Source organism: Penaeus japonicus, unplaced genomic scaffold (assembly GCF_977035675.1).
Source record: "Penaeus japonicus unplaced genomic scaffold, GWHDUDI00000001_assembly GWHDUDI00000012, whole genome shotgun sequence".
Taxonomy (NCBI): domain Eukaryota; kingdom Metazoa; phylum Arthropoda; class Malacostraca; order Decapoda; family Penaeidae; genus Penaeus; species Penaeus japonicus.
The window spans coordinates 8,484,448-8,499,447 of record NW_028234414.1 but is presented as its reverse complement, the minus strand read 5'-3'; the positions used below and the strand labels follow the sequence as shown (position 1 = coordinate 8,499,447).

The 15,000-nt window shown below is 42.1% G+C and overlaps 1 protein-coding gene across 7 annotated transcripts in view; it reads right to left on the bottom strand.

Annotated features, from left to right (window-relative positions):
- Positions 1-4,533: 4,533 nt before the first annotated feature.
- The window catches only part of Pen (karyopherin subunit alpha), a 14,358-nt gene continuing 3,891 nt past the window's right edge, over positions 4,534-15,000 (bottom strand). For 4 of the 7 annotated variants that reach the window (XM_086542397.1, XM_043011230.2, XM_043011231.2 and 1 more), the window contains exons 2-11: positions 9,470-9,611; positions 8,460-8,588; positions 8,163-8,344; positions 7,329-7,408; positions 7,037-7,212; positions 6,792-6,930; positions 5,977-6,152; positions 5,677-5,859; positions 5,383-5,565; positions 4,534-5,248 (exon numbers count right to left, since the gene is read on the bottom strand). In XM_086542397.1, the coding sequence (XP_086398523.1) occupies positions 5,006-5,248; positions 5,383-5,565; positions 5,677-5,859; positions 5,977-6,152; positions 6,792-6,930; positions 7,037-7,212; positions 7,329-7,408; positions 8,163-8,344; positions 8,460-8,588; positions 9,470-9,553 (1,575 nt within the window). In that variant the 5' untranslated portion in view covers positions 9,554-9,611 and the 3' untranslated portion in view covers positions 4,534-5,005. The remainder of the gene's footprint in view (positions 5,249-5,382; positions 5,566-5,676; positions 5,860-5,976; positions 6,153-6,791; positions 6,931-7,036; positions 7,213-7,328; positions 7,409-8,162; positions 8,345-8,459; positions 8,589-9,469; positions 9,612-15,000) is intronic. The other 3 variants (XM_043011232.2, XM_086542400.1, XM_086542399.1) reach the window with 1 other exon arrangement.

The window sequence follows — 15,000 nt, the reverse complement described above, 5'->3', positions numbered from 1 at the left end:
AGAGTGAGAGTGAGTTAGGGTGTGAGTGAGAGTGAGAGTGAGTTAGGGTGTGAGTGAGAGAGAGAGTGTGTTAGGGTGTGAGTGAGAGAGAGTGTGTGTTAGGGTGTGAGTGAGAGAGAGAGAGTTAGGGTGTGAGTGAGTGAGAGAGAGTGAGTTAGGGTGTGAGTGAGAGAGAGAGAGTGAGTTAGGGTGTGAGTGAGAGAGAGTGAGTTAGGGTGTGAGTGAGAGAGAGAGAGTTAGGGTGTGAGTGAGAGAGAGAGAGTGAGTTAGGGTGTGAGTGAGTGAGAGTGAGTGTTAGGGTGTGAGTGAGAGTGAGTGTTAGGGTGAGAGAGAGTGAGTTTGGGTGTGAGTGAGAGAGTGAGTGAGTTTGGGTGTGAGTGAGAGAGTGAGTGAGTTAGGGTGTGAGTGAGAGTGAGTTAGGGTGTGAGTGAGAGAGAGTGGGTGAGTTAGGGTGTGAGTGAGAGAGAGAGAGAGATAGGGTGTGGATGAGAGAGAGAGAGATAGGGTGTGAGTGAGAGAGAGAGAGGGAGTTAGGGTGTGAGTGAGAGAGAGAGTTAGGGTGTGAGTGAGAGAGAGAGAGGGAGTTAGGGTGAGAGAGAGAGAGTGAGTTAGGGTGTGAATGAGAGTGAGTTAAGGTGTGAGTGAGAGGGAGTTAGGGTGTGAGTGAGAGAGAGAAGAGAGTTAGGGTGTGTGAGTGAGAGTGAGTGAGTTAGGGTGTGAGTGAGATTGAGTTGGGGTGTGAAAGTGAGTTAGGGTGTGAGTGAGAGTGAGTGAGTTAGGGTGTGAGTGAGTTAGAGTGTGAGTGAGTGAGAGAGAGAGAATGAGTTAGGGTGTGAGTGAGAGAGTGAGTTAAGGTGTGAGTGAGAGAGCGAGAGAGGGAGTTAGGGTGTGAGTGAGAGAGCGAGAGAGGGAGTTAGGGTGTGAGTGAGAGAGAGCGAGTGTTAGGGTGTGAATGAGAGAGTGAGTGAGTGTTAGGGTGTGAGTGAGAGAATGTGTTAGGGTGAGAGAGAGAGAGAGAGTTAGAGTGTGAGAGAGAAAGAGTGAGTTAGGGTGTGTGTGAGAGTGAGAGTGAGTTAGGGTGTGAATGAGAGTGAGTGAGTGAGAGTGAGAGTGTTAGGGTGTGAGAGAGAAAGAGTGAGTTAGGGTGTGAATATGAGAGTGAGTGAGTGAGGGTGTGAGTGAGAGTGAGTTAGGGTGTGAGAGTGAGAGTGAGTTAGGGTGTGAGAGTGAGTTAAGGTGTGAGTGAGAGTGAGAGTGAGTTAAGGTGTGAGTGAGTGAGAGTGAGTTAGGGTGTGAGTGAGAGAGAGTTAGGGTGTGAGTGAGAGAGAGAGTTAGGGTGAGTAAGAGAGTGTGAGTTAGGGTGTGAGTGAGAGAGTGAGTGAGTTAGGGTGTGAGTGAGAGAGAGTGAGAGTTTGGGTGTGAATGAGAGAGAGAGAGAGAGTTAGGGTGAGTGAGAGAGAGTGAGTTAGGGTGTGAGTGAGAGAGTGAGTGAGTTAGGGTGTGAGAGAGAGTGATAGGGTGCGAGTGAGTGTGAGTGAGTTAGGGTGTGGGTGTGAGTGAGAGTGAGTTAGGGTGTGAGTGAGAGTGAGTTAGGGTGTGAGTGAGAGAGAGTTAGGGTGTGAGAGAGAGAGAGAGTTAGGGTGTGAGAGAGAGAGAGTTTGGGTGTGAGAGAAAGAGAGAGTTATGGTGTGAGAGTGAGTGAGAGAGTGAGTTCGGGTGTGAGTGAGAGAGAGTGAGTTAGGGTGTGAGTGAGAGTGAGTTAGGGTTAGAGTGAAAGAGTGAGTTAGGGTTAGTGAGAGTGAGTTAGGGTGTGAGAGAGAGAGTGATAGGGTGCGAGTGAGTGTGTGTGAGTGAGTTAGGGTGTGGGTGTGAGTGAGAGTGAGTTAGGGTGTGAGTGAGAGAGAGTTAGGGTGTGAGAGAGTGAGTTTGGGTGTGAGAGAAAGAGAGTTTGGGTGTGAGAGAAAGAGAGAGTTAGGGTGTGAGAGAAAGAGAGAGTTAGGGTGTGAGAGTGAGTGAGAGAGAGAGTTAGGGTGTAAGTTAGGGTGTGAGTGAGAGTGAGTTAGGGTGTGAGTGAGAGTGAGTTAGGGTTAGAGTGAAAGAGTGAGTTAGGGTTAGTGAGAGTGAGTTAGGGTGTGAGAGAGTTAGGATGTGAGAGAGAGAGAGAGTGAGTTAGGGTGAGTGAGAGAGTGTGAGTGAGAGAGCGAGAGAGGGAGTTAGGGTGTGAGTGAGAGAGCGAGAGAGGGAGTTAGGGTGTGAGTGAGAGAGCGAGAGAGGGAGTTAGGGTGTGAGTGAGAGAGCGAGAGAGGGAGTTAGGGTGTGAGTGAGAGAGCGAGAGAGGGGGTTAGGGTGTGAGTGAGAGAGCGAGAGAGGGAGTTAGGGTGTGAGTGAGAGAGCGAGAGAGGGAGTTAGGGTGTGAGTGAGAGAGCGAGAGAGGGAGTTAGGGTGTGAGTGAGAGAGCGAGAGAGGGAGTTAGGGTGTGAGTGAGAGAGCGAGAGAGGGAGTTAGGGTGTGAGTGAGAGAGCGAGAGAGGGAGTTAGGGTGTGAGTGAGAGAGCGAGAGAGGGAGTTAGGGTGTGAGTGAGAGAGCGAGAGAGGGAGTTAGGGTGTGAGTGAGAGAGCGAGAGAGGGAGTTAGGGTGTGAGTGAGAGAGCGAGAGAGGGAGTTAGGGTGTGAGTGAGAGCGAGAGGGAGTTAGGGTGTGAGTGAGAGAGCGAGAGAGGGAGTTAGGGTGTGAGTGAGAGAGCGAGAGAGGGAGTTAGGGTGTGAGTGAGAGAGCGAGAGAGGGAGTTAGGGTGTGAGTGAGAGAGCGAGAGAGGGAGTTAGGGTGTGAGTGAGAGAGCGAGAGAGGGAGTTAGGGTGTGAGTGAGAGAGCGAGAGAGGGAGTTAGGGTGTGAGTGAGAGAGCGAGAGAGGGAGTTAGGGTGTGAGTGAGAGAGCGAGAGAGGGAGTTAGGGTGTGAGTGAGAGTGAGTGAGTTAGGGTGTGAGTGAGAGAGTGAGTGAGTTAGGGTGTGAGTGAGAGAGAGGGAGAGGGAGTTAGGGTGTGAGTGAGAGAGCGAGAGAGGGAGTTAGGGTGTGAGTGAGAGAGCGAGAGAGGGAGTTAGGGTGTGAGTGAGAGAGAGAGAGTGTGTTAGGGTGTGAATGAGAGTGAGTGAGTGAGGGTGAGTGAGAGTGAGAGTGTGTGTTAGGGTGCGAGAGAGAAAGAGTGAGTTAGGGTGTGAATGAGAGTGAGTGAGTGAGGGTGTGAGTGAGAGTGAGTTAGGGTGTGAGTGAGAGTGAGAGTGAGTTAGGGTGTGAGTGAGAGAGAGTGAGTTAGGGTGTGAGTGAGAGAGAGAGTGAGTTAGGGTGTGAGTGAGAGAGAGAGAGTGAGTTAGGGTGTGAGTGAGAGAGAGTGAGTTAGGGTGTGAGTGAGAGAGAGTGAGAGTTAGGGTGTGAGTGAGAGTGAGTGAGTTAGGGTGTGAGTGAGAGTGAGTGAGTTAGGGTGTGAGTGAGAGAGAGTGAGTGAGTTAGGGTGTGAGTGAGAGAGTGAGTGAGTTAGGGTGTGACTGAGAGAGAGTGAGTGAGTTAGGGTGTGAGTGAGAGAGTGAGTGAGTTAGGGTGTGAGTGAGAGAGTGAGTGAGTTAGGGTGTGAGTGAGAGAGTGATGAGTTAGGGTGTGAGTGAGAGAGTGAGTGAGTTAGGGTGTGAGTGAGAGAGTGAGTGAGTTAGGGTGTGAGAGAGAGAGAGTTAGGGTTAGAGTGAGAGAGAGTGAGTTAGGGTTAGAGTGAGAGAGAGTGAGTTAGGGTTAGAGAGAGAGAGAGAGAGTTAGGGTTAGAGTGAGAGAGAGAGAGAGTTAGGGTTAGAGTGAGAGAGAGAGAGTTAGGGTTAGTGAGAGTGAGAGAGTGAGTGAGTGTGCGAGTGAGAGTGAGTGAGTTAGGGTGTGTGTGTGCGAGTGAGTGAGTGAGTTAGGGTGTGTGTGTGCGAGTGAGTGAGTGAGTTAGGGTGTGTGTGTGCGAGTGAGTGAGTGAGTTAGGGTGTGTGTGTGCGAGTGAGTGAGTGAGTTAGGGTGTGTGTGTGCGAGTGAGTGAGTGAGTTAGGGTGTGTGTGTGCGAGTGAGTGAGTGAGTTAGGGTGTGTGTGTGCGAGTGAGTGAGTGAGTTAGGGTGTGTGTGTGCGAGTGAGTGAGTGAGTTAGGGTGTGTGTGCGTGCGAGTGAGTGAGTTAGGGTGTGTGTGCGTGCGAGTGAGTGAGTTAGGGTGTGTGTGCGTGCGAGTGAGTGAGTTAGGGTGTGTGTGTGCGAGTGAGTGAGTGAGTTAGGGTGTGTGTGTGCGAGTGAGTGAGTGAGTTAGGGTGTGTGTGTGCGAGTGAGTGAGTTAGGGTGTGAGTGAGAGAGAGAGAGAGAGAGAGAGAGAGAAAATGAGTGGGCGAGTGCGCTACAGTAAAACGGTTTGGCTGTAAGGTTATTATTGTTGAAGATAAATAGATACAAACCATGTAATTCATTCATTTTGTAATGTGTTTATGAACATGTACATCTGGTAAATGGACAATGAAAAAAACAATAATTTTAATTTTTATTTAAGATATAGAAATATGAAAATAATATGTATGACAGGAAAAGGAAGAAAAGTACATTGCACTGGAACTCTAGGAAAGACTGGTCATCCGTGTACTTGGTCCCATAGTTTGTACATTTTAATAAAAAGAATTTAGCACTAATAAAAAGTATCACAAACTAAAGAGCAGGATATGAGAAAAAAACAAATACAGGCACCATATTTGGATTAAATCACTGGGCATGATTTCCTAGGCAGTACAATTTATAGTCCTGTTAGCATGTAATGCTTTGATAGCAACCAAAATAAGAATAGCAATCTACAATATAAAAAAAAAAACAAAAAAAAAATAAAAAAAACACTGCAGTTATAATTCTTACTCTGCACTTATATAAACGAGCCACCTGCTACAAAGAAAATCAATTTTCAGAAGGCACTAAGATTTTTCCTTCATTGCTATTCCTGTACTTGGAAGATTTTAGAAAGAAAAGCCTCCATCAGGCAAGTTATTGCCTGATGAGAAATCATAAGCCTGGCCATTGGAAGTGCTGCTTACAACATCATCAGCAACTTCTTCATTGAAGTAATTCTCAATAATGGTAAGAGCCTTTTTGTACACGTCCTCATTTTCATGATTCTGGAGTTCTTCAATCTTATCCAGACCTCCACACTCTTCTATCATCTGGCCTAAACGATCTACTTCATTCAATTTTTCTGCCGTCTGAAAAGTATTGGGGGAAAAATAAAAAATATTTAAGAAATGGGCAGAAGAAGAAGAAGAAGAAAAAAAAACTACTTAAGCAAATATATATCACTTTTAAATGAACTAAATTGAAGGTTGTAGATAGAATTTACCTGCAGAATGTTACCAATACCATCAAGGACTACCATGATAGTTTTAGCATCTTTGGTTGTCAAAAGGTTGCAGAAAGGTTGCAGGACTCCCTGACGCACCAATTCCACAATTTGTTCTGTTGAGCCACCAGAGGTATAGTTGGTAACAACCCAAGCAGCCTCCTTTTGGGCCTTGAAATCTCCCTGTAAAGTGATCCAACATCAGTTAAATTCAAGAGATACAAGAGGAAGGTTATAATTGTGTGTAATTTAACCAATTTTATGTTGAAGTACAGAAATTTAAACATTTTGTACCTTTTCTAGGACTTCACAGATTGGTCGAATGAGCCCAAATTCAATAACAGACTGAATCTGTTCTACATTGCCAGCAGTTATATTTGAAATGGTCCATGCAGCTTCTTTAACGATGTTGCTACGATGATGCCTCAGCAACTTGGGGAACACAGGTAGGGTTCCTGCCTTTATAACTACATCAGTCTGGAAAAAAAAAAAAAAAAAGTTTGTATGGCAGTTTCACATTAGTTGAACTAAGGCATGCAAATTTGAGCTTCAGATACAATTTGAAAAGTGGATATTTGATGAAATTTACTATACCTGAGAATCATTGCCAGTGACAATGTTGCCAATGGCACGAAGGGCAGGTGTAACAACAGGAAGCTCATCACAATTCAACAATTCTACCAATCGAGGAACAACTCCAGCTGCAATTACTTCCTGAATCTTTTCATTTGTTCCATCGGTCAAATATGACAGTGCCCAACAAGCATCAGCTAAGAAAGAGAAAAGGGGGAAAGGGATAAGTAATCTGGATTGTGCATTAACCTTGCAGAAAGGAACAAGATTCATGTCACTTCATTTTGGAGACCTATTATGCTTTACTGTTACTACAATTAATGCTATGGCCTTCCTCTACAACACTTAAAAATAGAATCTCAAAATAAAAAATTCAGGCCACTGATTATTTTTATATTGGAACAAATTTTTACAAATACTAATGGGAACTAGCTGTTTATTCAAGTAATGCCATGTCATAATTAATTGGTTGTAGTAGTTATGCAATGTTGCCCTCGAGACTTTAGGTATCTTTGTAAAATGCCAATACGCTTACATCAGATTTGGTCCCAGTAATGTATACAAAGGGATCTTTGGCACTTAGGTATTCTGATCATGAGAAAAAAAAAAAAAAAAAAAACTAATATCAACTCCATTAACCCGATACCACCGGCCGTCGTCCACAGACGGCGATTATGTAATATGCATAGCGCCGGGTGCTGGCATACACCGTCAATTGTATAATTGATTTAGGCCTGTGTGTTTGAGAGCCCCGGCATTGCAGCCATGTAAGGACGGAACAGTGCTTGCGGGAATGGGTTAAGAACTGGAATGCAAAAGACTAGAAACATTGTTACCTTGTACTTCTTTGTCGGGGTGGCTAATCAATTGGCTCAGAGCAGGGAGGCACTGCTTCACCACTTCAAAGGGTGGAGAAGGATTTTTGTTTCGACACAGGTTGCTGAGCGTCCAGGTAACGTTGCGAAGGAAAGTGTGCTGCAACATTCAATTTTTTTTTTCATCTACCAAACTTGCACTAAAATATAACATCTAATGCATATTGAAACAGGATATTAAATTCATTTACAAATATGAAACGCACCTCAATTTCTGGGCCGATGAGTTCAAGAAGTGGTTTTACAATACCAGCTTTAATTACAAAATCTCGGAGTTCTGGGCCGTCCCCAGCTATGTTACCCAGTGCCCATACAGCTTGCTCTGCAACATTGCTATGACCTGACCGCAGGAGTTTTACAAAGGCTGGGACAGCACCTGAGGCTTAGAAGAAAAAAATCAAATTAAACTACTAATACTAATAGAGGGGGGGGGTGTCAACAAGATAAATGTTATGTAAATACTCTCAACACATTATACACAACACGACACAGTCCTACCTGCAACTGCCTGTGTCTGCTGTGATGTTCCAGATGCAATGTTTGTGAGAGCCCATGCTGCTTCGAACTGTAGTGGTGGGCTAAAGAGAAAGTGGAATTATAATATGGTAAAGCTTCATTGAAATGTAGAAAAGGGATGAAGGAAATTATTCAAGTTTTAACCCATTATGGACAGGGCACCTAATGACCTAACTGGTCATCCGGACATGCAGTCTATGACCCTAATGGCACCTGCAAAAAATTAGAGGGATTGGGAAAGTTTTCTCTGCCCTCTGGGTAGAGACAGACTTCCCCAAACAATATTTTCCTATAAATCCATCATAAAATGCATGTTTACACCGACTTTGGAACCCTGTAGCTCTGGAGCTAGTGCCATTACAGCCATAATACTTCATTGACCATGCACGCGCTTCAACTATGAGCAGATCCTGATGTCACATCATATATGCATTGACACCCATCTTTTAGGCCTAATTCGTACCATCATGTATGTCATGACACCCATATGCAATGGGTTAAAATGAAAAACCAATAAATTCAAATGAAATTTTAACATGCTCATAGTCAATATTTGCTTCTAATAGTGCAGCAAATACAAGATATCTAATAACTAATTTTAAATATTCAACATTATGCTCCATTTCCTGAATAAATACAAAACTATGATATGGAAACCTTTCTACATCTTAAACATTACATTTACAAACAAATTAAAATCAAACTTTGATCAGTATTACTACAAGAATTTTTCCTTAGGATGGAGGTCCTACAAAAGTGTATTCACAACTTGAATCGATGAATTTTGTTTAAAAACTAAAATAAAGACCTTCTTACTTGTCGGCTCTATCAAGGAAGGCCACAAGTGGTGTAACCATGCCAGCATTAATAATGGCATCTATGGGAGGGTTGCGCTCTCGAGAAAGCATCTTCCTTGCAGACTGTGTGGCAACGACTTGTTTGTTTGTGTCATTGCTTGTGATGCCATTAATAATCTCTTCCAAACACATGGTAGGACCCTGATATGGGGGGGAGAGGAGAGGGTAAGTGGTAAGTGTTAAGTATGTTACATTATCCACAATACATTACCAAATTGAAAGTTCTAAAAAAAAAACAAAAAACAAAAAAACCTACAGATGTATTCTGTTCTTGAAGGGGAGAAGTTGGGTCATCAAGAGCAACATTTCGTCTCTTCAACAGTTGTTCGTCTTTCTTGGCTTTACGGAGTTCTACGCTGGTTTCCTGGCGACGTCTGCGCATCTCCTGTAAAGGTAATAGAAGACACCTTGTAAATCTAAACCAATATTCTTCCCATTTCACACTTCACCCCTTGACCCATTCAGGACTGGGCATATATATTCCTAATGCTGCTCCTGCCAGTAATATAACTTTTTTTTGGGGGGTAAATTCAAGAAAAATTATGTACAAATGAAACTACAATGTGTAAACAACAATAACTATGCACAAAACTGAGGTCCATGGCATGATAAGAGGTCATTAAGCATGAATGGGTTAACTTTAATACCAAACTTTTCAAGCAACCAATTATCATTAGTGGCCTAATAAAAAGTGCCGTTAAGCAAGTTCTACCAAGTCATACCCACTGTATACCCATTCCAATATCACTGTCCTATCCCTATTGGCTCCAGAGAGGCAAGTCTGGTTTTCTGCTTCCATTTTGTTGTAAATGGATTGTTAACTTAGTTCCTCTTCCTACATCACAAGAACAAATCAAAATAAATATAATTTTAGAGTTTCACCCAAATGTGATATCAACAGACCATGTGCTCTTAACCCACTCACGCCGGATGACGTTCTGACATGTTTCGTGGTTTTCGCGTCAGGTGCCGCCAACGAGATATCTGGCCAAGGCCGGCGCTCGGGGTGAGCGAGCGGGCAGCCCAGGCTTGCGGCCCGTGCACCCGAGAATCTCGAAGCGTTCGGATGATGCTTTCGAAAACCTCGGCATAGCGACCGTGCAAAGCCGGAATGGCCCCGGCGTGAATGGGTTAAAAGTATATCAAATCAAAGTTCCTAGTATCAACCAGAGCACAGGAATTTTCCTTGCATTTACAATCTACATCAACATCAACACCTTTTTAACCTAGTTGAAATTACACCATGTTACATCTACAAGAACTTACATCCATATCTTTCCCAGCATTTTTGAAGCTCTTGAGGCGGCTGGGGCCAGGACTACTTTCACGTGCTGCAGCCGGGGCAGGCATTTTGGTTGAGGAATCCAGGCTAACGAATAAGGATCAATCAAAACTGCAACTTTATAATCTGGAATGAAAAAAAAATAAAAAATAAAAAACATCTAGATCATAGATCACATACATACATATATAAATATAACTAGAAAATTAAAGTCAGGGATTCTTTTTATAACCAATAGGTGTCATTTAACCCACTCACACTGGGGCTCATATTTGCATAATATACTCCTGCCGACTAGATAACCACAATTTAATGAGGTGATAATTGGGAGGTGCTTTTATGTTTGCATTATTTTCACAAGAAAAATGTGTAAACAATTTGAATTCCTTTGATTCTAATAAGTAACAATCTAAAATTATGCAAATTTCTAGAATAGGTCCATTATACAAAATCAACTGAAATTGGTACTGATGAATTCCGTTAAGTGTCAAGTCCACTTGTAGTGGACTTGATCAGCGGAACCCAACAATAAAGATATTAAGTTCTATCTATTAACCCTCTCTGGACGGGTGGTACACTACGGTACTGCGCATTCAAGGCCCGTTCGCTGGGCAACGCCATATGGCGTCGTTTATTTAACCGATTCAGGCCTATGCGTTCGAGAGCCCCGGCATTGTCACATGCAAGGCTGGAATGCCCCCGTCGTGAGTGGGTTAATGACCTTATGTCATGTATGACATTGAAATCAATAGTGTTATCTTGTATGTCATGACAGGTTTTGACCACTATCAATAAAGTGAAGTGCGTGCAAACACTGCGGTCTCAGTCATTCCTTAATATCGCCAAACAGCGACAACACCCCTATCAAGAGGGGTTTAGCCCCCTCCCCTCTTTTCAGAGCCTTTTGCCTATCTATTTTTAATGGTTTCCACTAAATTTTAATAAATAAAAATAAATCTAGATTAGCACTATTAAGCCAATTACGATAAACGCGAGTGATACCACGGCCCAGTATATAGAAAGTAAACAGGTCCCACCAAACATCTCTTCCATACATGGAGATTATAAGCAATTTTTGATACTCATATTGTACTTATTTATTACTTGCATCAAGTAATATTGTTACATTTGCTTACTAGACCTCACAGGGAAACCAATACCAATTACAACTAATTTTATGGTAAATTTCCAGTTTCACACAGCCATCAAATTGTCATTTCTGTTTCTGGTCCTGATAGTAGGGGAGGGTATGAAGTATATCATGAAAATTATGGGGTAAAACTTGCTTAAATGTAATAAATATCAATAAAAGCACAAAACAAACTAAAAATTCACCATTAATCAAAATCTACAAACCAAAGCACTAACTTAAAAGTTGAAGGGAACACTTAAACCCTGTGGTAATGTAATACACCACAAACCCCCATAGCCAGGACAGATGGCTTCCTAAAAAATGCACATGTGATAGGCTCTGATATTATACCAATATGGATACCAATGTCCCTTTTTCCCAAAATATTGACTGAAGAATGCCCAATAATCAATACAATATTGTATATAAGAAATCCCCACTAAGCGATTGCTGCAGAGTCTAGGTGGTGTCGGATCCCCCTGCAACAAATCCGCATTTCCAGTTTATTTTAAATCAATAAAAGTTGAATATCTTTGAGATCTTTTAAAAAACACTAACATTAACCCTTTCCCAATGGGGTATGTGCTACGCGAAAACCCCTACGCCGGGCCATTGCAATATTGTATTGGAAACGTCACACTGGCATGACGCCCCGGCATCGGGAATTTAGCTGTGTCACACGAGTGTGACACACCATCGTCATAGGGTTAATAGCGTTCACAATTGTGTGGCAATACATGAACTAGTTGACATAGCACAGAAATAAGTTACGAAGTTATTATATGGTTGAAGTCGCACTGTTAAAAATGCAAGCAACTTTAAATGTATCACTGGCATATCAAACCTGCTAAATAACTATCAACAGATTGCAAAGGAAGGGTCCGAATGAAAATTGTCAATTTTACTATTTTCCTTGTATCTTATGGCTGTATGAAACTTAACACAATGTGGACGGGTGTCATGGCATACGTGACACAGGAGCTTTGGCCTGACGATGGGCGTCATGACATATGACGTTCAAGGATTTTGGATCGGTGCGCTATTTAATTGTGCTACGAGTAAAGAGTGATGGCAATTGCATTCATAATTACTATAATTACTGTAAAATTGAGCAAAGCTAACTTCCAAAACCTAGATGGCACCACTTTCTTCTAGCACCAGTAAAAGAGAGCCTTGAATGGCACCCATCTACGGTCTCTAGCAAGCACTATCTTTAAAGCGCAATGGCACACAGCAAGTTGATGACCTCTTGCTCTAAAGTACCACAGATGAAGGATGTGCAGGCATAATGAGACGAAGTTGACTCAAACCATACTCAGTGTCTAAAATGGGCTCCAGTGCCAATAGGGATGCCTTTTACTGTGGCACTCAGTCATAAGCACAGGTTTCCATCCTCTTCCCTACCTCTTCATGTTATCTCCATTGTAGGTAGTTTTGGATTCGTTTATGACAGCACGAAAAAATAAAGTTGCTTTTTGCCCTCCCATAAGACAGCAATACTTCTATCATACTTAGTATAAAGAAAATAATGAGCCAATATGGATCATGTACTACAATTTTAGTCTTCTGTCAAATGGCACATACAAGTCTCTAAGCTCAATAAAACAAAAACGGCTGTAGTTTTACAATGAATGACTGTGGGAAGATTCAAATTGTTGCTTCAAGCTGCCTCATTCTGAAATAAAACCTATCATGGAGACTGGCCAAGAGAATCTATCCCCCGTCCGCAATGGGTTAACCTATACCAAACCACCTAGATATTTCATGCCAGCTTTTGTCAAGAAATGCAGGGTAGTGATATCACTAACCTGATTATGAAAACATTTAGCCAAACCATGTCATGACAATGGTTATAAAGAATAAAGAATGAAATAGAATATAAATATAATTTTCATGATGTCATTGTTATGTTTAACTATTTGTCATATTGCAATAAAGGAAGTGATGGGTGAAGGGTTAATATTTAGTCAGTTTAAGGACAACTTCATGAATTGATATGTAAGAAGCTATAGAAGACTTGTGTATACCATTGGCCTTAAAACAATTGCTGTGACCTCTGCACTCTAACATAAGTTCAGTTGGTTTGTTGATCTTTGCCACTTTGACAGTACTGCTGGTTCTTCCAAAAAATTATGATAGTCAGGATAATCTTTGCAAGTTTGACAAAAATTTCATTGACAAATGCATAAATTTTGAAATTGGCCTTTCTTACCATTATGTTTTACATAATGCACTCGAGGCTTACTGTGATGGATGCCCTACATTCTGAAGTCCTAACCAATACTTGAACAGTGCCAATTGGTCATTGTTGCCTTGTGCCCTTTGCTAGTGCTAGCAGGTGCAGTTTTTGGCCTGCCTGAACGTCACGACATTCAGGACAATGGTCGTCATGGCACATTTAAAGTCAGGGAGTGAATCACTGACTCTTAATTTCACCAAGTAATAATATCAGTGACTGATGGCTAATGCAATTATAATCACTATAATTGCAGTAATATTCACAAACAGGTTTAGTGTCTACTGGACCCAGACAATTTGCATCTGCAATGTACCCCTGTCCCATAATGACTTTCTGCTGTAGCACTTGCAGCTACAAATATAAAACCCCTCTTCCATTCTATTTATCTGGGATGGTAAATGCTCTTATTTGGTTATGAAATGTAACCACTCCGAATAAAAAAGTGAGCCATTATGAACCATAACATTTTTGTATAATACATCTGATAAGACCTGTCAGATGAACATAAGCTTTGTGTAGTAAAACAAAAAATTACAAAAAATGTCTAAAGCAGGTTGCATACTGATCACTCAGTCCAAAATAAATATCTGATGAGTGCCTCACAGGTAGCACTGATGGGAAATTTGGAACCTAGACAAACAAATCTACACCTATCTAACAGATAAACAAGGTCAGTGATATACACTGGTATCTTCTAAACCCCCTAGTCCTACTAAAAAATAAACTGGGGGAAAAAGAAGGTAAATTTTCCAAATTATGCCACGTTACTAAAGTGGTATTGATGGATTCCTCTCAATCTCTAATAGTCATATATAGTGGAGTTAATGCACGGTTCCTGGACCGCACAATCTGGGTCCCCATAATAGGGGAAGTAATTCTGGGGAAATTGTGGGGTAAAATATGAATTCTGGGCATATTCTGTACACAAAATCTTGACCCAATTACCAACCTAACCAAGCCTAGTTTGTTAAGGCACATCATGCTACTGTGTGCTACTTCAGGGCATATTTCGTGTGCAAAATCATAACCCCATTACCTGCCTCACTTTGCCTAATATTGAAGTCAGACTTTGCCAAGAGGGGGCTATGATCCCTATGGACCTCCCCTATTCAAGATTATGATACGTAATTAGTTCTATAGATGAAAATGCTGCGACATACTACAAATAACTTTCACACTGTGCCATGATGATAGCAACTGAGACCATCTCATTTCTTATGATAGGAAACTAGGACCAATAAGGACATGACCACTCAATAGATGGCACTATAATTATACTGTAAACAATGGGGAATATTGTGCCACCTATCAAGAACATAACAGGGTATACAGGTAATTCACTCAGGAGTTTCCAGTCCACAGCTTGTCCTTAGCTGTAAATGCGTAAACATAGCCATGTTTAAATTTCAGGGCAAGGATGGTGTTTGAGGTATTTTGCACAAGGTATGTTGCAAAAAGTGCCCTTAACCCATTCACGACGGGGGCATTCCAGCCTTGCATGTCTCAATGCCGGGGCTTTCGAACGCTTAGGCCTAAATCAGTTAAATAACCGACGCCATATCGCGTCCCCAGCGAACAGGCCTAATATGCGCAGTACAATGTTGTACCACCCGTCACGAGAGGGTTAATAGGGGAAGCCAGCGGGGGGTGGGAGGGCAATGCCCCTGTTGGCTAGGGCTTAATTCAAAACTAGGCAAAGTTAGGCAGGTAATTGGGTTAAGATTTTGCATACATAAAATGTCCCGAAGTTGGACTAGGTAGCACGAAGTGCCTTAAAAAAAAAGGAATCCAGATTGTAGGGTCCAGGGGTGGAAGCGAACATTATCTCCACTATATATGAACAGAGGTTGAGAGGAATCCACAGATACCATTTTTGTGGTATTTACTAACGCAGCGTTATTCGGAAAATTTACCATTAAATTGTATAATAACAAGAAATTTATGCACTTGCAAAGTCACATTAAATGTCCTCAATATTCTAATTTCGGGTTTGCATCAATGTGCAGACAATATTTCATCTCGTTCCTAGAACGGGTGAATGTGCAGCTCAGAAGTTTGTTATAACTTTAGATACCTTCCGCATATACCAATAATTCTCCAATCAATTCACTGTTGGAACAAGCTTGTTAAAATTTAAAAACAGG